The following is a 23,137-nucleotide window of genomic DNA, read 5'->3' on the forward strand; positions in this document are numbered from 1 at the left end:
TTGGGAGGCTGAAACAGGAGGATCACGCAGGTTCAAAGCTAGCCTCGGCTAGTCTGGTAATGTAGCCCTTGGGTTTCACCCCCAGTACCACCAACCAACCAACCAACCAACCAACCAACAAACAAACAAAAAACTGTTTCAAAATAAAAAAATAGAAGGGTGCACAACTGCAATCCCAGTACTTGGGAAAATCACAGGTTTGCAACCAGCCTCAGCAACTTAGTGAGGACCTCTATAACCCAGTGAGATCATGTTTCCAAATAAAAATAAAATTGGTCTGGTGGTATAGTTTGGAGATAGACTGCCCTGGGTTCAATTCCCAGTACCACACACACAATAAATAAATAAATAAATAAATATAAAAATTAAACGGCTGTTGTGGCTCACGCTCAGTTCTTGGGAGGCTGAGACAACAGGATCTGGGTGTGAGGCCAGCCTCAGCCACAGAGTGAGGCCTTCTGCATCTTAGTGAGATCTTGTTTAAAAAAAAAAAAAAGCCGGGCATGGAGGCACACACTTGTAATCCCAGCATTCGGGAGGCTGAGATAGGAGGATCACGGTTCAAGGGCAGCCTCAGCTACTTAGTGAGACCCTGTTGCAAAATAAAGAATAAAAAATAGGGCAGGGGGTGTAGCTCGGAGGTCGAATGCCCCTGGGTTCTATCCCCAGACTCGCAAGAAAAATAAAAATAAAATAAAGAATAGCTGGGCGTGGTGACGCACACTTGTAATCTCAGCATTTGGGAGGTTGAGACAGGAGGATCGTGGTACAAGGCCAGCATCAGCTACTACTTAGTGAGGCCTTCTGCAATTCAGTGAGACCGTTTCAAAATGAAGACTAAAATAAGCCGAGTGTGGTAGCGCACGCTTGTAATCCCAGCATTCGGGAGGCGGAGACTGGAAGATAGCGGTTTGCAGACAGCCCCAGCTAATTAGGGAGGCCCTTCACAACTCAGTGAGACCCTGTTTCAAAAAATATAAAGACTAAAAAATAGGACTGGGGGTATAGCTTGGAGGTAGAATGCCCCTGGGTTCCATTTCCAGTACAAAAAAAAGGAAAAGAGTAAAAATGCCCCTAGGTTCTATCCCTAGTACCGCAAAAAGTACTTCATTTTAATGATGGTGAGTACTGATAAAATCTGTATAAACAAAATTTCTCATAGGTCATTAATAATTGGAAGGAGCATAATAGCCCCGAGACCACCAGGCTTGAGAGCTGCTGCCTCAGGTGCCAGCCGTCAATCACTCTCCCTCCTTGATCGATCCAGCACTTCGTGAGCTGGTGAAGTTCACGACAGACACCTGGGCTGCCTGTTCTCTCAGCTCCCCTCACACCGCCACAGCTTACCTCATGGGCCGATATATCTGCCTCTAGCAGCTGATGCTTTTTCAGCAGGTTGTTCACGGAAGCCAGGTCTTTGCCATAATCTTCAGATGCCAGAAGGGCCTCCACCTGGCAATGGAAAAGCAAAGGGAAGGGCTACAGTATAGTGCGTGTGGTGGTTTTCTGGAATGCCCAGGATGACCAGCTGCTAATCCGGGTCTCTCAACCAGGGGTTACTGTTATGCCTACGCAGCTGGGTCAGTCTGCTCAGCCTGTCACTCTTCCTCTGCCAAAGCACTGCAACTCGAGAGCCTGCTGGCTTAGACAGTATGGCCCAGGGCCGGGGGCAAGGGCGAGGAGCACAGCAGCCTGCTGTGATGAAGCTCCCCTGGGGAAGCAGCAGCAGTGTGAGCAAGGAGTAAGACACAAAGATGGCCACTGCAGCAGACAGAGCCACGGAGCGGGGCACCTGGACATCCAGCAGCACGAGAACGGTCAAGTTACGGCAGCTCCATGAGGGACTGCCCCAGTCACTCATACGACTGGGAAGGATCTGCAGTGACTTGGGATAACACTTCCCATGCACAATAATGAAAAACTGTGAGCTCAACTATCTACAACACTCACGAAAACATAGAAGCGCCCTGAGTGTTAGCAGTGGCGGTCTCTAAAAACTTACACTCACCTGCGAGACCCCACAGTCCCACCGGACCTCGCTCTCCTCTCCAAACCTTCATTTCCTCTGCTCGCCCCTCTCACAGCGTCACTCCTACCCGGTAGCGAGGACTCCTATTCAAGTGCACTTGGGGGCCCTGCCTTCCACAGTTCTGGGCTTGCTGAGTGCCCTCGACCCCAGCGATGGGAGATCCCTGTGCAAGGGAAGGGAGAGCTGCCGCACGTCACCTCGGAGAGCCAGAAGTCAAAGTCCTTGATTCCAGTGTTGAAGTTCTGCTGCTTGTTGGCCTCTTTTAGTTTCTGGCTCTTCTCAGCTGACTTCTGCACCAGGAACTGCCACTGGTCTGCTAGAGCAGCCAGGCGGGCCTAGGGAGGAAAAGGGAGCCATCAGGATGGGGAAACACATAAAAAGCCCTCTCCCTCCAGTCCGGCTGGAGAACATGGAGAGGAAGTGGAAACACTTACAGGGGGCATTCCCACTGGCACGCTCCACCTAGAGTGCCGCCCAAAGCCCTGGTCCCTTTATGTTCCCAGGCCAGGAGACCCGCGCTACCTTAACGGCGTCCTCACTGCCAGCACAGGCTCCGCGCTCAATGAGGGAGTTGCCCATGTCAATGACCCCGCGGATCCTGTCGGCATTGGCGTGTAGCTCTGCTTCGAAGGCCTGGTGCTTCTGGTGCTTGCTCTGAAAATACCATAACCACTTTTCAAAGCCAGCTTCTGCAAGGCACATCTTTAAGGCAGAGGGGCACTCAGGAGGGAGGGAGTGGTGGGAAACTTCAAGAACTGGGCCACATGTTACCATATTTATAATGGCAACACAGAGTGTGCGAAATGTCTTAGGGCTCACTCTGTGGAGAGTTCAGCGAGGGTTTGGGGCAGAGGAGAAAGTACACCAGCTCAGGGTTAGGGGAACTGAGTCAGTCCAAGAGGCTGCTGTTCTAGGTCATTGGGAGCTAAGACCTAAAATTACACAGACTCTAACATTTGGTAGAACATAACAATGACCAAATTCTGTTTTGAATATACTTTTTTTGAGGTACTGGGGATGGAAACGAGGGGTATTCTACCTCCAAGCTATACCCCTGGCCTATTTTTTCTGTATTTGAAACAGGGTCTCGCTGAGTTGCAAAGGGCTTCTCTAAGTAGTAGTTGAGGCTATCTGTGAACCGCGATCCTCCTGTGTCAGTTCCCGAATGTTGGGATTACAAGCGTGGGCCACCATGCCCATCCTGAATATGCTTTTATGTCAATTTCCATCCATGGTTTTGTCCTTATTGGACAGAAGCTCTAACAAATAGCATGCATGGGGAGATCTCATCATCTATGCCATCATATACGACGATATATCTGACGGCTGGTCTTGTCCTTCTGTTGACTGAGGACAAGTCTACAGTGGCTCTAGACCTTGGCTCCGCTGGTGTACCACTTGGTAGCTGCCATTAATCAAAACACTGCACTACTGTCAAAACCCAGGCTTGATGCCAGGTTGAAATTTACTTTTCCTAGGAAGAGAGAGCTGGGGGCCTGCTATGCTTTTAAGGATTCATTAAGACACAAGGCACCGAAGCACTACAAGCGGCAATTGCAAGGACACAGCAGCTGCAGCACAGTTCTGGGAACAACACTTGGCAGGGTGAGAAATGCAGCATCTCGGGGGAGAGCATTATTGGGGGAACACTGAAAGAAAAAGAGCAGTATAGCTGGAAAAGGATTCTGCATCAGATGTTTCATTTCAGAGGCAACAGTTGCCAGAGGGTGCTGCTCCCCAGCCTGCCCGCGCTGCCTCAGCCAGCACCAATACGATGTGCCTGTCATGAACCCCACTCTCCTGATCCAAACAGTGACAAAAGTCAGTTCCCCACTGTGTCTTGCTCTGACCACTCTGTGGCTCACCTCCCATTCGTTCTCTTACAGCTTTGTTCCTCCCACCCACTTATGCAACCTCTGAGTTAGTGTGAGGGAGACATTTCCTTTTGCTCTTAACCTCCAGCTCTGTTCCTCTCAGATTTGGAAGCATGCCTCTCTTTGCGCTCCAGCTGCAGTGGCCAGCACCTCTGGATGCAAGACTGGGTGTGCACTTAAACTTGCACCAGGTCACAGTGCCCACCTGTGGGGATGCCCAACGCCAAGAGCCACAGCAAGATGAGACAAGTCCATACTGAAAAGCCGCTCCTTCCATGTTCAAAAGAAGCACCCTTGAAAGGAAGCCGTCAACTGCTGCCTCCCAAATCAAACACCATGCAGAACTCGTCTATGTGATGAACTGGGGAGCGGAGTGGGTGGGGTTGCAGGCTAATTACACAGGAAGCCACATCCCACAGGGACACGTGGATGGAATGTGATGGAGGATTAGAAATGGAAAGGATGGATGAGGAGACACCAGCGGACCATGTGTGACCACAGGAACAGTACTCTACAGAGAGGGACAAGAACCAGAGCTCACATATCTATTAACTCTTAAAAACATAAAACACTTACCAGCAGCTTGGAAAGCTACAAAAACAGATTAAAAGAACAAGAGTTCAGTACACTGGTGTGAACGCATGTATTGCTATTACACAGAGCCTCGCCCTGCTGCCACACTTCCCCTGGGCAGCTCAGGGTCTGGGAAGGGTAAACAGGAAGGGTCCCTGGGCTCTTTACAGCAGAGATGGCTTTGACAGAGACAGCCAAGGAAGGCAGCTTGCTGGGGGCTCTAGCCATCTAGTGCGGCTTTCCAGGGGCTCTATTAACCTATTGCATCCGCTCTACAAGGGCAAGGAGATTGTTTTACAAGTGCATCCTCTTTACATTCCATACTTAACAGAATCTACTCAGTACCGCAGGGCCACTTTGGAGCTCTGCTCACCTGGATGTTGGTGGGATCCTTGTACGACTCATCGCTTGCTGTCTGTAATTTCTCACTGATCCAGGCCTCGATCTCATCCACATCCCGGCTAAACTGCTGGAGGGTCTGAGACTCTCCCAGCTTTGACCTTTTCTCAATCATCTGGGCTTTCAGGCGTCGCCACCTGAGGAAGTGAAGCCACAAAAGCAAAGGTAAAGGTCCCTTATAGGGAAGGAAGCTGGGACACAGCAGGCTGGGCTCTCACACCAGGACACTCAGCCACTCAGCACCCACCTGTCCAGGACCTCATTGCGCCGGCTGGCAATGTCTCCTTTGGCATAGTGGCCAGCAGCAATGAGCTGATCGGCAAAGGCCTGCAGGGCGGCGATCTTTTCCTCCTGTGGGAGGACAAAAGTGTGAGGCTGAGGGCCTGCACTGGGCCTTCCTAGACTGCTAGTTTTCTGCAGAGAATGGTTATTCTGGGTGACTGGGAACTGGCTGGTGACAGGATCAGAATACACAGACACTTTAGAAGCAGGAGTGTAAAAAGCCAGACGAAGGCTTGATTTTAATCATGACCAGAGTAGAGTTTAACTCAGGAAGATTCCAGGTCACACTGGGGTGGGGCAGGGAGTAGAGCAGTAATAAATATCACACAAAAAATTAGGCTTCATAATAGGAAAAGGTTATAAGAAATTTTTCTTTATTCTTTTTTGCAGTACTGGGAACCCAGGGGGCAGTCTACCTCCAAGCTAAATCCCCAACCCTATTTTTTATTCTTTATTTTGAAACAGGGTCTCACTGAGTTGCAAAGGACCTACAATAGTAGCTGAGGCTGCCCTCAAACTGCGATCCTCCTATCTCTGCCCCCAAATGCTGGTATTGCAAGGATGCACCACCAGCCCGGCAAGCTCAGAGTATGTATGTATGTATGTATATATGTATGTATGTATTTGCGGGCTTGGGGATGGAACCCAGGGGCATTCAACCTCAGAGTATGTATGTATGTATGTATGTATGTATGTATGTATGTATGTATGTATTTGCGGGCTTGGGGATGGAACCCAGGGGCATTCAACCTCCGAACTACACTGCTGCCCAATTTTTTATTCTTTATTTTGAAATAGGGTCTAAGTTGCGGAGGGCCTAAGTAGCTGGGGCTATCCACGAACTGTGATCCTCTGGTCTCAGCCTCCCAAATACTAGGATTACAAGCGTGAGCCACCACATCTGGCTGGCTCAGATTTTTAATAAAATGTTTTCTCGTCCTTTAATTTTATTTATTTTTTAATTTTTTGGTACTGGGGATTGAACCCAGAGGCATTCTACCTCCAAGTTATACCCTCAGCCCAATTTTATTTCTATTTTGGAAATGGTCTAAGTTGTGGAAGGCCTTGATAAATTGCTGAGGCTTGCTTCAAACTTGTGATCTTCCTGTTTCAGCCTCCTAAGTACTGGGATTACAGGCATACTCCACCACGCCCAGCTCCTTTAAAATATTTCATGTAAAGCTGGGCGTGGTGGCGCACACTTGTAATCCCTGTGCTTGGGAGGCTGAGACAGGAGGATCACACAGGTTCGAAGCCAGCCTCAGCTGCTTAGTGAGGTTCTCAACAATTTAGTGAGACCCTGTTTTAAGATAAAAATAAAAAATAAAAAACAGGGCAGGAGGTGTAACTCAGAGGTTGAATGCCCCTGGGTTCGATCTCCAGACCTGAAAAACAAAACAAAACAAAACAACAACAAAAACACATTTCATGTAGCTGGTAGTGGCACACACTTGTAATCCCAGCATCTGGGTGGTGAGACAGGAGGATGGAGGTTCACGGACAGCCTCAGCTACTTAGTGAGGCCCTCTGCAACTCATCGAGGACTTTTTTCAAAATAAAAGAATAAAAAATAGGGCTAGGGGTGTCCCAAGTACCACACACACACACACAAAGTTTTGCCACATGAATTTTTTTTGTGTGTGGTAGTAAAGATGGAACCCAAAGCCGGGCGTGGTGGCGCACACATGTAATCCCCACACTTGGGAGGCTGAGACAGGAGGATCGCGCAGGTTCAAAGCCAGCCTCAGCTACTTAGTGAGGCTCTCAGCAACTTAGTGAGACCCTGTTTCCAAATAAAATATAAGATGGGTTCGGGAGTATAGCCCGGTAGAAAGCCTCTGGGTTCCACCCCCAGTACCACAAAAAAAAAAAAAAAAAAAAAAAAAAAGATGGAACCCAGAGGCATCTTACCTCCAAGCTATACCCCAGCCACATACGTGTGTGTGTGTGTGTGTGTGTGTGTGTGTGTGTGTATTTTGGTGGTACTGGGGTTCCTGGAAACCCTTCTACCTCTGGGCTACACCTATATTTTCTATTTTTATTTGGAAACAGGGTCTCTTAAGCCAGGGAGGTGGCTTTGAACCTGCACGACCCCCTGTCTCCGCCTCCCAAGCACGGGGATTACATGCATGCGCCACCATGCCCGGCCCCAGCCCAATTTTTTATTCTTTATTTTGAAACAGGGTCTCATTGAGTTGCAGAGGGCCTCACTAAGTAGATGAGGCTATCTGTGGACCTGGATCCTGCTGTCTCAGCCTCCCAAATGCTGGGATTACAAATGTGTGCCACCATGCCCAGCTCAAAACTCTTATTAAAACATCAAAAATAGCTGGGCTTTAAAAAAAAAAACAAAAAACAAAAAATAGCTGGGCTTAAAAAAAAAAAATCTCGTTTTATGCAGAAAACAAACAAACAAAAAAAGCTGGGCGTGGTGGCACACGCTTGTAATCCCAGCATTTGAGAGGCTGAGACCGGAGGATCGCGGTTCGCAGACAGCCTCAGCTACTTAGTGAGGTCCTTTGCAACTCAGTGAGACCGTTTCAAAATAAGGAATAAAAAATGGGGCAGAGGGTATAGATCGGATGTCAAATGCCTCTGGGCTCCATCCCTAGACCCGCAAAAACAAACAAACAAACAAAAAACAAACAAACAAACCTCAAAAATATCAGAATTTGCCAAGCATGGTGGTGCTTGTAATCCCAGTACTTTGGAAGCTGAGATAGGAGGATTGCAGTTCATGGACAACCTTAGCTACTTAGTGAGGCCTTCTGCAACTAAGGGAGACCCTGTTTCAAAACAAAGAATAAAAAAAAAAAATAGGGCTGGGGGTGTAGCTCGGAGGTAGGATGCCCCTGGGTTCCATTCCCAGTACCGCAAAAAGAAAAAAAGGGGGTAGGCCACATTGCCGGGTTATACTGGAAATTAAACCTAAGGTCTCACACAGGCTAAACACACACCCTACCACTAAGATACACCCACAACCCCTAGAGTTTTAACCAAATTATGTCTCTATTTTTCATAAATATAGAGGCATTCCTTGGAGGTACAATACTATTTTGCTTATTTTTTAGTAGGCAATAAAAATTTTTTTCTAAGCCAGGCATAGTGGCGCACGCTTGTAATCCCCGTGCTTGGGAGGCTGAGACAGGAGGATCGCACAGGTTCAAAGCCAGCCTCAGCTACTTAGTGAGGTAGCAACTTAGTGAGACCCTGTTTCCAAATAAAATATACAATAGGTCTGGGAGTATAGCCCGGTAGAAAGCCCCTGGTTCTACCCCCAGCATCACAACACACACACACACACACAAAATTGTTTTAGAGCTGGGCATGGTGGCGCATGCTTGTAATCCCAGCATTTGGGAGTCTGAGACAGAAGGATTGCAGTTACATCTGTTTAAATATGAACTGAGTTCGTGGACAGCCTCAGCTACTTAGTACAACCCTTTGCAACTCAGTGAGACCCTGTTTCAAAATAAAGAATAAGGGGGCCGGGCGTGGTGGCGCACGCTTGTAATCCCCGTGCTTGGGAGGCGTAGACAGGAGGATCGCTCAGGTTCGAAGCCAGCTGTGCGTGCGCTGGCTTAGGAGACCGTTTCCAAATAAAAATGTAAAAATAGGTCTGGAGGTAGAAGGGCTTCCAGGAACCCCAGTACCACCAAAAAAAAAAAAAAAAAAAAAAAAAAAGAATAAGGCTGGGTGTGGTGGCACACACCTGTAATCCCAGCACTGGGGAGGCTGAGACTGGAGGATTGCAGTTTACAGACAGCCTCAGCTACTTAGTGAGGCCCTCTGTAACTTAGAGAGACCCTATTTCAAAATAAAGAATAAAAAATAGGGAAGGGGATGTAGCTCAGAGGTTGAATGCCCCTGGGTTCCATCCCCAGACCCGCAAAATAAATAAATGAATAAAGAATAAAAAATAGGGCTGGAGGTATAGCTTGGAGGTAGAATGCCCCTGGGTTCTATCCTCAGTACAGCAAATAAATAAATAAATAAATAAATAAATAAATAAATAAATAAATGTAGAAATAAAAAAGTAAAAAATAAAAATGTTGTTTTTGCTTTTTGTGGTACTACTGGGCATTAAACCCTGAAACATTTTACCTTTGAGCTGTACCCACAGCCCTATTTTATTTATTTTGAAACAGTGTCTCACTAAATTGCTGAGGCTGGCCTTGAACCTATAATTCTCCTGTCTTAAACCTCCCAAACACTGGGATTACAGGTGTGTGCCTGGATTGCTTTTTTTTTTTTTTTTTTTTTTTTGGTATGTGTGTGTTTTCTGCAGTGCTATGGATCCTCCAACTTGGGGGCAGGCACTCGATCACTGAACTACACCGCAGCCCTAATACTACATACATACATATATACATACATATTTATACCTGGTACTGGGGATTAAAGCCAATACAAGGGGCATTCTTCCTCCAATCTACAACCCATCTCTTTTAATTTTTTTTTACTTCAAACAGGGTCTCACTACCTTGCTGAGCTCGGCCTCAAACTTGTGATATTCTTGTCTCCCAAGTACTGGAATTACAAATTTGTGCTACCATGCCTGACTCCTAATGCTAATTTTTTTTCTTTCCATTTTTAGTACTAGAGATTGAATTCAGGGGCATTCTGCTAATGAGCTACACCCTCAGCTCTTTTTTATTTTTTTGCATGGAAACAGAGTCTAGGTTGCTGAGAATTTTGCTATGTTGCTACGTTCCAGAGGTTGGTCACAAACCTGCAGTCCTTCTATCTTAGTCTCCCTAGTACTGGGATTACAGGAGTGTGCCAACATGCCCAACTTCATTTATTTTTTACTTTTATGTGGTACTGGGGATTGAGCCAAGGGGCATTCTTCCTCTGAGCTACACTCCCAACCCTACTTTTATATTATATTTGTTTTTGAAACAGGGTTTCACTTGGTTGATGAAAGTCTCACAACTTGCCGAGTCTGTCTTCGAACCGGCAATCCTCCCATCTCAGCCTCCCAAATACTGGGATGTGCCACCACGCCCAGCTTAATGTTAAATATTTTAATATAATGAAACATCCAAAGCTCTCTAGCTTAGATAACTATGTTGGTAACTACTTTTTATTCTAAATGTTAAGAAAGGAAATAAGAATTAGCCAACAAATGGAGATACTTATCAGGAAAAACCCAGATTCAGATTCCATGGTACAGGGCCTCACCTGGACATTAATAGCTTTGTCAAAGTCTTCGTGTTTTTTGATCAGAGCCTCCACACTGTCCAGGGAGTCTCCTTTGTCTTCAGTGTTCAGGAAGGCTTCCCGGGCAGCCATCCAGTTCTCAGCTTGCTCACAGTCCCGATGAAACAGCTAATGGAGCAGACAGGCAGGTGAGAGATGGGGCCTTCAGCAAGGAAACACCTGCTCAGACACCTAGAGCACACACACCTGCAACTCGAGGCACTGATCCAGCATCATCCTGCGCTGAACCCAGGCCTTCTCCAGGTCTGCTCGCTCCTCATCGAGAATACTCAGCTTCTCCTTGATCTCTGGACTGGCGTAGTGCCCGTGAGCCAACAGCTGCTGCCCAAACTGCTCAAATGCCTGGAAAGTGCCAGCCCTGGCATCAATTTCTGTCCGGTGTTCCTGCCAAGGGGAGAGAAGGGATCAGATAACTGCCAAAGGTGCCCAAACGAGTCCCCCTGCTGGCTTGCAGCAGGCTGGGGTAAGGAGGCTCAGCAGGCAGGCGCCCCACCTGGTGCCGCTCCAGCAAAGCTTCGGCTCCAGTGACATCCTTGGCTAGCTCGTCAGAGGATGCCAATCCTCGCATTCCATTGATCCAAGACATGAGGTCCCTGAAACAAATTGAAGAAGAACTGCTATTATCCTCTCCAGCAAGCAGACCCTAGAGCTTGGGAGAGCACAACTGCATTGTTCTTGCCTCAGGATATTTATCTATTGTATGGGGATGGGTTTCTGAACAAAGGGCTGCAAACCTCTCGTTCAAATATTAAAGAGAGCCAGAATTTACAACAAAACAGGAATAGCTTTACAACTAACACGCACCCTATAGAAAAACAGGCTCTAAACTGGGCATAGTGGCACACACCTATAATTCCAGTACTTGAGATGCTGAGACAGGAGGATCACAGGTTCGAGGACAACCTTAGCAACTTAGCAACATTCTAAGCAACCAAGCAAGACCCTGCTTCAAAACAAAAAAATTTAAAAAGCTAGGGATATAGTTTGGAGATGAAATGCTCCTGGGTTCAACCCCCAATACCAAAAAAAAATAAAATAGCAAACCAAAATAAAAAACTAGCTCTAACAGAAGCAATAGTTATGATTAAGTTTATGACAGCTTCAAATATAAACAGCCTTTCTTGAAGTGCTAAGCCTGTGCACTTTTTTTTCTTTTTTTTTTAGGAAATGGGGATGGAACCAAAGGGCATTCTATCTTTGAGCTATACCCTCAGTCCAATTTTTAAAATCTTTTTATTTTTTTGAAACAGGGTCTCACTGAGTTGCAAAGGGCCTCACTAAGTAGCTAAGGCTGTCCATGAACCTGCGATCCTCCTATCTCAGCCTTCTGAATGCTAGGATTATAAGCGTGCGCCACCACGTCCGGCCTCTGTGCAAACATTTAATTCAGCTTCTCACCAACACAAGGGTGTGTGATGAAGCTGGGAATGGTGGCTTACACCTGTAATCCCAGTACTTGGAAAGCTGAGACAGAGGATCACAGGTTCAAGCCTGTGCAGCAACTCAGTGAGACACTGTCTCAAAATAAAAAATAATAAAACAAGTATAGGAGTGTAGCTCGGAAGTAGAATACCCCTGGGTTCAATCCTGGTACTAAAAAAAAAGAAAAAAGTAAGAAGCCAGGTGTGGTGGCGCACGCTTGTAATCCCAGCATTTGGCAGGCTGAGACTGGAGGATCGCAGTTCGCAGCCAGCCTCAGCTACTTAGTGAGGCCCTCTGCAACTCAGTGAGACCCTGTTTCAAAAGAAAGAATAAAAAATTGGGCAGGGGGTGTAGCTTGGAGGTCAAATGCCCCTGGGTTTCATCCCCAGACCTGCAAAACAAACAAACAAACAAACAAACAAACAAAGTATGTAATGAGTGTGTAAGGCCGTATAGTATGATTACTTTTAAAGAAAATATCTAGAATAGGTAAATACACAGGGATAGAAAGCACATGAGAGGTTACCAGGGGCTAGGGGAAGAGAAGAGAAGAGTGGTTAGCTAGGGGAGAGGGAATATTACTCTACAGCATAGGTCACCAAGCTTATCTGGTGTGCCACCACCCTCTTTGCAAAAAGAAAATACTCAGTAGCCCCTCCTGAAATCTGCCTTCTTTAAGCAAGTAAGTAGAAAGATGCAATGGCAAATTTGCATACTTTTATGTCTCTATATTTTGTTCCAGTGTCCTCAGGAGGACAATACTGCCCACTTTGAGGACCTATGCTGTAGAGTGAGGAAAGTTCCCAAACTAGAGAGAAGGGGGCTGCGTAGCACTGTCACCGCATTAAGTGCCACGGAATCACAAACTTAAAAGGGCTAACTGGAGCCGGGCGTGGCTTCATTACACCAAGTACCAGGTGGAATCCTGGTATTGGGAAGCAGTGACAGGATTGCAGGTTTGAAACCAGCCTCAGCAAGTAGTGAGACTCTAATCAACCTAGCAAGATTCTGTTTCAAAGTAAAAATAAAACAATTGGAGGGTATAGCTCGGAGGTAGAATGCCCCTGGTAATTCAATTCCCAAACCATACATACACAGGCAAAAACAGCTAAGTGTATGTTATGTGACCTTTGTCTCAAACAAAGAGGGAAAAAACAAAACTACTGAGATAGTCCACCTTAGTCTTGGTAAGGGGAAGATCTGCCTACTTCCATCCGCGCAGAGGAAATGCGAGAGACCACATGACCGACGTGTGTGTGGGTAAGAATACTGTTAAAGAGCATAAAACACACCTAAACAGGTACTGTGAAGCAAGTCACCCATCACCACTCCATGAAATGCTACAGTCATTAAAAGATGGAGGTACCAGATTATGAGACATTTTATAAAACAAGTATCCTGACTCTTCAAAAATATCATGAAAGAAAAAAACAGGAATGCTGTTGTAAGTTAAAGGAGACTAAGACAAGACTACCAAAGCTCTAGCAATCCTTGACTAGACCTGAACCAAACATAAGACCCAGTTATAAGCCAGGCGTGGTGGCGCACGCTTGTAATCCCAGCATTTGGGAGGCTGAGACCAGAGGATCACGGTTCGCGGACAGCCTCAGCTACCTAGTGAGGCCCACTGCAACTCAGTGAGACCCAGTTTCAAAATAAAGAATAAAAAACAGGACAGGGATGTGTAGCTTGGAGGTTGAATGCCCTTGGGTTCCACTCCCAGACCCGCAAAAAAAAAAAAAAAAAAAAGACCCAGTTATAAAATGTATATTGAAGATAACTAAAAAAATTGAATATGGGCTTAAATATCACTGTGTTCATATTAGATTTTGTGGTGTAATAATGAAAATGTAGTTATGCAGAATGTCTTTTTTATTGTTTGTTTTTGTGTTGTACTGGGGTTCCTGGAAACCCTTCTACCTCCGGGCTACACTCCCAGACCTATTTTATTTATTTACTTATTTATTTATTTTTTGGTGGCACTGGGGTTCCTGGAAGCCCTTCTACCTCCAGCTACACTCCCATTGGCTACACTCCCAGACCTATTTTTATACTTTTTTTATATGGAAACAGGGTCTCTTATGCCAGCGTGGCTGGCTTCGAACCTACTTGATCTTCCTGTCTCTGCCTCCCAAGCATGGGGATTACAAGCATGCGCCACCATGCCCAGCTCCAGACCTATTTTATATTTTTATTTGGAAACAGGGTCTCTTAAGCCAGCGCGGCTGGTTCCGATCCTGCTGTCTTTGCCTCCCAAGTGCGGGGATTACAAGCGTGAGCCACGACACCCGGCCAGAATGCCATTGTTGTTTGGAGATGTCTAATACTTACAGGCTCAAGGAAAAATGTCAGGGATCTGCAACATACTTGCAAGGTATTCAAAAAACAAAAGTGCCCAGAGATAATGAGAATGTCACAAACTGGTGGTTACAGCATCACAGTCACTCTTTGTGTTATTCTTTCAATATACCTACAGCTTTGAAACTCTTCTAGATGAAAAATTATCAACTAGCTGGGCATGGTGACACATGTTTGTAATCCCAGCATTCAGGAGGCTGAGACCGGAGGATCGCGGTTCACGGACAGCCTCAGCTACTTAGTGAGGCCCTCTGCAACTCAGTGAGACCCTGTTTTTTTTTTTTTTTTTGGTGGTACTGGGGTTCCTGGAAGCCCTTCTACCTCCGGGCTACACTCCCAGACCTATTTTTACATTTTCATTTTTGGAAACAGGGTCTCCTAAGCCAGCGCGCGCGGCTGGCTTCGAACCTGCGCGATCCTCCTGTCTCCGCCTCCCAAGCGCGGGGATTACAAGCGTGCGCCACCACGCCCGGCAAGACCGTTTTAAAATAAAATAAAAAATAGGGCAGGGGGTGTAGCTCAGAGGTAGAATGCCCCTGGGTTCCATCCCCAGACCTAGAAAAAAAAAAAGTGACTAGAAGCCACATCTACATTAAGTAAAAAAATATGTCTAAGAGCCAGATGTGGTAGCACATGCTTGTAATCCCAGTACTCATGAAATTGAGACATGAAGATACCAGGTTTAAGACTAGTTTCAGCAACCTAGTGAGACCCCATTTCAACATAAAAATAAAATCAGGAGCTAGATGTGGTGGCGCACGCTTGTAATTCTAGCATTTGGGAGGCTGAGACAGGAGGATTACGGTTTACAGACAGACAGCCTCTCAGCTACTTAGTGAGGCCCTCTGCAACTCAGTGAGACCCCGTTTCAAAAATAAAGAACAAAAAATAGGACTGGGGGTGTAGCTCAGAGGTAAAATATCCCTGGGTTCCATTCCTAGTACCACAAAATAAATGAATAAATAAATAAACCAGGCTATGAGTGTAGTTTAAAAGTAGCAGAATGCCCCGGTTTCGATCCCACACACACACACACACACACACACACACACACACACACACACACACACACACACACAGTACCATTTGGGAAGGGGATTTGGAGGCTAGTATTGAGAAGAGTGTGTTGTATGTGTGTGTACACTCAAATAGGGAAACCAACTTATTTTGGACTTTTGGGCATTCATAAATCTATGAGTATTTTATATTGAGCAGGTATTACTCCATAATAAAAATGACTACTATAGCTGGGTGTAATGGTGCAGACTTGTTATCCCAGCTACACAGAAGGTTGGGGCAGGAGGATTATAAATTCTAGCAACGTAGATCCTTATTTCAAAACTAAGTCAGATGCAGTGGTGCGTGCCTGTTCTTACAGCTACTCTGAAGGCTGAGGCAGAAGGATCATAAGTTCCAGGCCTTCCATGGCAACCTGGCAAAACTCTCAAAATACAAAAGAGCTCAGTTGTAAAGCATTTGCCTCAGCGTGCACAATGCCCTGGGCCCAATCCCCAGACAACAACAACCATAGAACACTACAAGGAAGGTTCACGCTCCAGAGCGCTGAGCAACACTTGGTTTTTACCGGAAATCACTGAGGAAGCGCTGCAGGTCGTGGGAGTCGCCCAGCTTGGCCTTGCGCTGGTCTGCGCGTTTCCCCAGGCTGGTCCAGGCCTGGTTCAACTCGGTGCATTTCTCTTTAAGGTCTTCTGCAGACTCGGGGTGGGACTGGATCAAGCGCTGCGCTGTCTCACCGAGGGAATTTACCTATGGGAAGAAAGTGGTGAGACAGCACAAAAGAGGAAGCTCTGCTGTGCAGAGCGGAGGCTCCACCTGACCCGGGCGGCGCTCACCTTGTCCCCGAGAGCCGCAAGATCCCTCTCGAAGCCCTCATGCTTGCGCTGCAAGGCCTGGACGCTGGCCAGATCGTGGCCATAGTTGTCTGTGTTTAGAGCCTGATTCTTCTCTTCAATCCATTCTTTGGTCTCATCAGCATCTCTGTAGGTGACATTTTTGGGTTAATAAATGCTGAGAATGCCTACCTTGGTGTGAAGACAAACAGGAAAAATTCCTTTGGCTAGCATTTGTACATCTGTCAGTGGTGATCACCAATTGTTCTAAACAGAGAAAGAACACACACTAGCCGAGCGTGGTGGCGCACGCTTGTCATCCCAGCATTTGGGAGGCTGAGACCGGAGGATCGCGGTTCGCAGACAGCCTCAGCTACTCAGTGAGGCCCTCTGCAACTTAGTGAATAAATAAAGAATAAAAAAATAAAAATAAAGAATAAAATAAAGAATAAAGAATAAAGAATAAAATAACAGGGTAGGTAAATAAAAAATAAAGAATAAAAAAACAGGGTAGGGGGTGTAGCTCGGAGGTCGAATGCCCTTGGGTTACATCCCTAGACCCGCAGAAAAAATAAAAAAAAAAAAGAGAAAGAACACACATTCATTCTCAGCAAAATTTGCTGAGTATCCCTCCTACATCAGTATGAGCCTCAGTGCTGGAGCATAAATACCAGCAAGACTGGCGGCACACGAGGTCCCAGTCAACAAGCCCAAGCCATCTGTGCAAGGCAGACAGTCCCATCCCGCTCTCCCTCAGCCCAGCACTGGCCCCTCACCTGTGGAATCTCTGTACTTCATGGGCACTGCCCAGGAGCTGGCTCCGCTCCTCAGCCAGCTGCTGCAGGGACCTCCAGCGCTCATTCAGCTCCTGCCGGAGGGTGGCAGTGTCAGTCTTGCCCCCACCCTCCTGGGTCACACCCACAACCAGGCCTTGGGGAAACTATAAAGAAGCACTAGGGTACATATAACTTCCTGTTTCCAACCTTCCCAGTTGATAAACGCATATACAACAGCAAAATTCCAAAGTCAAAACCAGCCGATCTGATGACTGATCCTCCCCATATGCCTAACCCAGGAGATCCCTTGGACGCAGCAGGAAAGGCACAGCTAACACGTCCCCTCTTGACTAGCCTGGTGCCTGGCCCGTGACTCCCGCCCCGAGAGTAAATGCTGAATGGGGAAATGCCAGAGTCCTACTCTGACACTCGCCCAGCACCATCCTGGAGCCACAGCTGGCCTGGGGAGAGCGAGTGCAGGAGTATGCAGGGGAGACAGGAAGGAATCACTGCTTTCCCATCCTGCTAAAAAGAGAAGGGACAGCCCACAGCACTGCACAACCTGGCGAGTTCTTGACCAGGAAAATCACCCAACCCACGCCGCAGCCCTGAGCCCAGGGCACTCAGGAGAGTGGGAACATGCGCAGCTGGCCTGGCTGACAAGGACAAGGGCCCCGCTGCAGATAGGGAGGAGGGGAGTGAGGAAACGCAGGGGACCAGCAGGACACTGTTTCTTACCTTGATGGAGTTGAAGGTGGCCACAGTGTGAACCATCAGACGAGCAGACTAAAAAAGAGCAGAAGGAAAACCAATCAACTTCCTGCCAACTAAGGGACAGAGCTGAGCTGCAAGTGCCACTCATTAAGCACCAGTGGTCAATCAAATTAAAAGAGATACTAGCAACATATGGAGCAGAGGCATTAATAAATGTCAGTAACCACTAGAAAGGCAGGAGAAACCCCAAAGTTCACAATCAGGCCCCGTGTCATGATTAAAATAACACGATGGCCGGGCGTGGTGGCGCACGCTTGTAATCCCAGCATTCGGGAGGCTGAGACTGGAGGATCGCGGTTTGCGAACAGCCTCAGCTACTTAGTGAGATCCTCTGCAACTCAGTGACACCTTGTTTCAAAATAAAGAATAAAAAATAGGGCAGGGGGTGTAGCTTGGAGGTCAAATGCCCCTGGGTTCCATCCTCAGACCCGCAAAAAAAACCCCAAAAAACAACAAAAAACCCCATGATGAAGCAGGTCGTGGTGGTGCTGGCTATAATCCCAGTACTTGAGAGGCTGAGACAGGAGGCTCACAGGGTTTAAGCTGGCTTCAGCAACTTAGTGAAGCTCTCAGCAACCTACCAAGACCCTGTTTCAAAATAAGAAATAAAAGAGCTGGAAGTGTAGCTTGGAGGTAGAATGTCCCTGAGATCAAACCCTAGCACCACAAAACAAAACAACCCTGATGAAGAGAGTGTGAAAATCACAGCTATAATAGATTGGACAGAAAAAAAATATTTTTTAAAGAAAAATAGATTTTTTTAGTGCCTTTTCTTGTCCATACTATAGAACATTTGCTGGCACCTGATTGTTCAAACAGGAATATGAAGTAATAATCAACTCCATGTCTGATGCAGTCACAGGGCTGCTGCTCTCTGTAAAAGCAGCCTCCCGATGGAAGGGCAAGAGCTGCACCAGAGTTAAAAAGAAACAAGCCACGGAATTAAATTTCTTCTCAACAATGAAGATATTTCTAACAACCTGAAACACCTTAGAACCTCAAAGCACATAACCCTTTAAGTATGCCATGAGATGGCAGGGCTCAGTTTGGGTGCAGGGGGCTGAAGCTCTTCAGATGTTCCCACTGAACCTCCCAGGTGATTTGTGGGTGTGTGTGCAAGGTCCAGAAGACAAACCCACTTCTGTAAGCCTTCTCAGAAACAGGAGGTGTTGGTATTTATAAAGACATAAAGCCGGGGGTGGTGGTGCACACTTGTAATCCCAGCATTTGGGAGGCTGAGACAGGAGGATCATGGTTCCCAGCCAGTCTCACCTACTACTTAGTGAGGTCCTTTGCAACTCAGTGAGACCCTGTTTCAAAATAAAGAATAAAACAATAGGGCTGGGGAGCTCAGAGGTAGAATGCCCCTGAGTACTACCCTTAGTACCGGGGTGGGGGGGGGATCAAAATCAGGCCAGGCGTGTTGATACATGCCTGTAATCCCAGTATTTGGGAGGCTGAGACAGGAGGATCATAGGTTCATGCCCAGACTCAGCAGTTTAATAAGACCCTGTTTCAAAATAAAGAATAAAATAGGACTAAGAATATAGTTCAGAGAGAGAGAACACCCTTGAGTTGAATATCCAGTACCCCCCACCAAAAAACACATTCTGAAAGAATGTTGGTGGTAAACTGGGTATGGTGGTTCACACTTATAATCCCACTATTTGGGAGGCTGAGACAGGAGGATTGTGCAGGTTTGAAGTCAGCCTCAACTGAATTAAAAATAAGGCTGGGGATGTAGCTTGGAGGTAGAATGCCCCTGGCTTCCATCCCCAGTATTGCAAAACAAACAAACAAACAAACAAACAAAACCCAACAAAAACAAAGAATGTTGGTGGTGCCAGAAAACTCTACTGAGTGGTCAGATAAGTAGTTGTTTTCCATCCAGTCACCGATGATCAAATTTTGCCATATGAGAAAAATTAAGATCCTAGAACTTGCTATAATCTATAAACATGATACATAAAACCTCCTTCCTAGCCAGGCGTGGCGGCCCATGCTTGTAATCCCCATGCTTGGGAGGGTGAGACAGGAGGATCACACAGGTTCGAAGCCAGCCTCAGTTACTTAGTGAGGCTCTCAGCAACTTAGTGAGACCCTATTTCCAAATAAAGTATATATATATATATATATATATATATATATATATATATATATATATATATATATATATATATATATATAAAAAAAAAGGTCTGGGAGTATAGCCCGGAGGTAGAAAAGCTCCTGGTTTCCACCCCCAGTACCTCCCCCCACACACACCAAAAACACCTTCCTTCCTGTATCCCTGGCCAGAGCTGTGCCTCTGGTCAAACACACCTCACTGCCTGAGTGTGTGTACTGCAGTTGCTTAACAACTCGCTCCTCCCTTCAAACCTCAGGATCTTGAATCTCCCAAGAAGCTTTTCTTAGGCCATAGGAGGGTGGAGTAAGGCAGTTGGTGAATGGGAGGCTTATTCTCCTTGACCTCTTTAGTCATCTTGGGTTTAGCATGTCGACTGGACTGCCTCCCTTCGGGGACCATGCCCAGCGAGATGTGTTCTGGCACCACCATTCCACCCATACTGAGCATGTGAACACAAGCACGCTGCTTCCGTGTCACATGTTACATTTCCAGAGATGACAGTATTCAACAAGTTTGGAAGAAGCCAGCCCAAGCAAGTCCAGAGATGATCAAAGGTTAAGAAAAGCTGAACATTCAGGAAAAGGTACATCATAAAAGACAAACTATATTGTATATTCCTACAAAACTCTTGGAAACAATAACTTGCAAAGGAGTCCTTACCTTCCACGGGGAAGCCGTCTTGGAATCTGTTTCATCCTGTTCAAAGAGTAAAGAGTTAGGAGCATGCAGCCAAACGTGGAGCCACCCTGCACCTGACCCTTTCTGTCAAGGACACTCACTTTCCCCAGGGGAGCACAGATAAATGAGGAAAACAGCAATACCCTCTCTTTAACTAAAATGTGCACCACCGGCTAGCAGCAAACTCCAAGGGTGGTGGGGAAGAGTTTGCAAACAAATAGAAAAAATTTTAATTTTCTTTTAATCCACTAGAAGAAATGGAGAAAATGTAATAACCAGCTTTCCTTTTTATATCTGTGGAAATTTCTTTTCCACAGATTTTTATACACAAAAGGGTTTGTGAAGATCAAGAACCAAAATCCTCAGGAAGTGCTCTTGGTTTCATGCTCTTTGCAAGATGTACAACCTTCTCATGTTCAAGCTGCACACAGAGCCTGTAACTTACCCTGGGCATCATGCCATACACCTCCTACAAAGACAGAAACCAATGTTATCATCAAAGGAAAAACAAACTTCTCAAAACCTCACTACTACCAGACTGGGAAACATAGGAGAGTTACAAAAAATATGCTAGCCTAACTGGCTGGCAGAACTTCAAGTCTTTATATGCAAAACATTTTATTTATTTAAGGAACTCATGAAATTGCCATTAGGTAAGGGGATTACAAACATACAGAGCTTTAAATGGGCTGAGGGAGAACATGGGAACCCTCCACTGCATAAAGGCAAGTTATACATGTTTTCCTTTTTTTTTTTTTTTTTTTTTGGTGATATTGGGGATTGAACCCAGGGGCATTCTACCTCTGAGTTAAAATCCCAGACCTATTTTATTCTTTATTTTGAAACATGGTCTCAATAATTTGCAAATGGACTCACAAATTGTTAAGGCTGGTCCAAGAACCTGTGATCCTCCTATCTTAGGCTCCCAAGTACTAGGATTATAAGCATGTGCCACCAAACCCAGCTGTTATAAGGTTTAAGGCACACAGAAGGTTGGACCTCCACCTGAGCCATAGCTCTGGACTCTAAACACTGCTCGTGGGGCTCTGAAGGTACACCACGCTGCAGCCCGATGGAAACAAAGCTTTGGTCCAAAAGGGAGACACCCACCTGCTGCTGCACAGCCTGCACCTCCTCTGCCATCAGACCTTCGGATTCCAGGTCCTCAGCCACCTTGTTAATGTCCTTTAGCCGGGACTCATTGGCCTTCAGATCCTTTAAAACAAAAGCCACAATAACTAAACCCATAAGCAAGTCAAGGGAGAGAGGGCCACAGATACTCGTAAATGATGGCTTGAGTCTATAAGATGTGTCCCGCAGGTATCCCGTAGACTGTCTACTTCCCTCTATGGGTCTAGATCAAGAAATCCTAACTGCCACTATAAAACAAGTAAGAAAATGAGCCAAGTAGTGAGACTCATCAACCAGTGAGACCCTGTATCAAAAAATAAAAATAAAACAGGGCTAGGGTGTACCTCAAAGGCAGAATGCCTCTGGGTTCAATCCCCAGTACCAAAAAATAAGTAAAATGAAAACAATAGTGCACTGGAAGCAATAAGTCTCAAATTTACTTCACTACGTACATATAAAGAAACATTACTCTGATCAAATGTAGACCTTTTTTCCTCCTCTTGTTACTTCTTATTTTGAAACAGGGTCTCACTAGGTTGCTGAGTCTCACTATGTTGCTGAGGCTTTCCTCAAACCTGTATTCCTCTCTCAGCCTCTCATGCTCCACCACATCTGGTTAAATGTAGCCTTTTATAACTTGTTTTGAGTCGAGCAGGGTGGTGCACACTTGTAATCCCAGGAGTTGGGAGGCTGAGACAGTGGGATCGCAGGATCCAGACCAGACTCTGCAACTTAGAGAGACCCTATTTCCAAATCAAAGAATAAAACAGATCTGTGGGTATAGCTCAAAGGTAGAATGTCCTTGGGTTCCAACCCAGTACCACCAAAAAAAAAAAAGTCTCGGCCTCCCAACTACTGGGATTACAGGCATGTGTCACCATATCCAGGAAAGACAATCTTTTTTGTTTTGCGGTGCTGGGGGCATTCTACCTCCAAGCTACACCACCAGCTTGACTTTTTTTTTTTATTCTTTATTTTGAAAGAGGGTTTAACTAAGTTGTGGAGGGCCTCACTAAGTAGTTGAAGCTGGCCACGAACCTAGATCCTCCCGTCTCAGCCTCTCAAGTACTAGGATTATAAGCGTGCACCACCATGCCCTGCTGACAATTTTTAAAATGTGACTAATCTTGAATGCATATTCACCATAAGGAGAAAAGTTCTCCTTATCTTCATATTTTAACTGGTTCTAAGAATATTCTTAAAGTGAGAAAAGTATAAATGATGTAATATATCATACAATTGACTTTCTTTTTTTTTTTTTCTTTTTTTTTTAGTACTGGGGATGGAATCCAGGAATTTCTACCTCCGAGCTACACACCCAGACCTATTTTTTATTCTTTATTTTGAAACAGGGTCTCACTGAGTTGCAAAGGACCTCACTAAGTGGCTGAGGCTGTCTGTCTCAGCCTCCCAAATGCTTGGATTACAAGCATGCACCACCACGCTCAGCTTCCATACAATGGAATATTATTCAGTAATAAAAGGGAATGGAGGTTGGGTGTGGTGGCACATGCCTGTAATCCCATTATTTGGGAGGCTGAGACAGGAGAATTGCGGGTTTGAAGCTAGCCTCAGCAATTTGTTGAGGCCTTCAGCAACTTGGTGAGACCTTGTTTCAAACTGAAAATATAAACTAAACT

At 46.0% G+C, this 23,137-nt stretch overlaps 1 protein-coding gene across 6 annotated transcripts in view; it reads right to left on the reverse strand.

Annotated features, from left to right (window-relative positions):
* Window positions 1-23,137, reverse strand: part of SPTAN1 (spectrin alpha, non-erythrocytic 1) — a gene marked incomplete at both ends in the record, with an annotated part of 90,553 nt that overhangs the window by 19,095 nt on the left and 48,321 nt on the right. For 5 of the 6 annotated variants that reach the window (XM_080708484.1, XM_080708482.1, XM_080708486.1 and 2 more), the window contains 16 exons: window positions 1,348-1,452; window positions 2,227-2,364; window positions 2,552-2,683; window positions 4,480-4,494; window positions 4,850-5,012; window positions 5,123-5,226; window positions 10,342-10,488; window positions 10,567-10,764; window positions 10,874-10,973; window positions 15,746-15,927; window positions 16,014-16,158; window positions 16,787-16,878; window positions 17,525-17,572; window positions 20,349-20,384; window positions 20,812-20,835; window positions 21,477-21,581. In XM_080708484.1, the coding sequence (XP_080564610.1) occupies window positions 1,348-1,452; window positions 2,227-2,364; window positions 2,552-2,683; window positions 4,480-4,494; window positions 4,850-5,012; window positions 5,123-5,226; window positions 10,342-10,488; window positions 10,567-10,764; window positions 10,874-10,973; window positions 15,746-15,927; window positions 16,014-16,158; window positions 16,787-16,878; window positions 17,525-17,572; window positions 20,349-20,384; window positions 20,812-20,835; window positions 21,477-21,581 (1,734 nt within the window). The remainder of the gene's footprint in view (window positions 1-1,347; window positions 1,453-2,226; window positions 2,365-2,551; window positions 2,684-4,479; window positions 4,495-4,849; window positions 5,013-5,122; window positions 5,227-10,341; window positions 10,489-10,566; window positions 10,765-10,873; window positions 10,974-15,745; window positions 15,928-16,013; window positions 16,159-16,786; window positions 16,879-17,524; window positions 17,573-20,348; window positions 20,385-20,811; window positions 20,836-21,476; window positions 21,582-23,137) is intronic. The other variant, XM_080708487.1, reaches the window with a different exon arrangement.

Source organism: Muscardinus avellanarius (assembly GCF_963383645.1).
Source record: "Muscardinus avellanarius genome assembly, chromosome: 13".
Taxonomy (NCBI): domain Eukaryota; kingdom Metazoa; phylum Chordata; class Mammalia; order Rodentia; family Gliridae; genus Muscardinus; species Muscardinus avellanarius.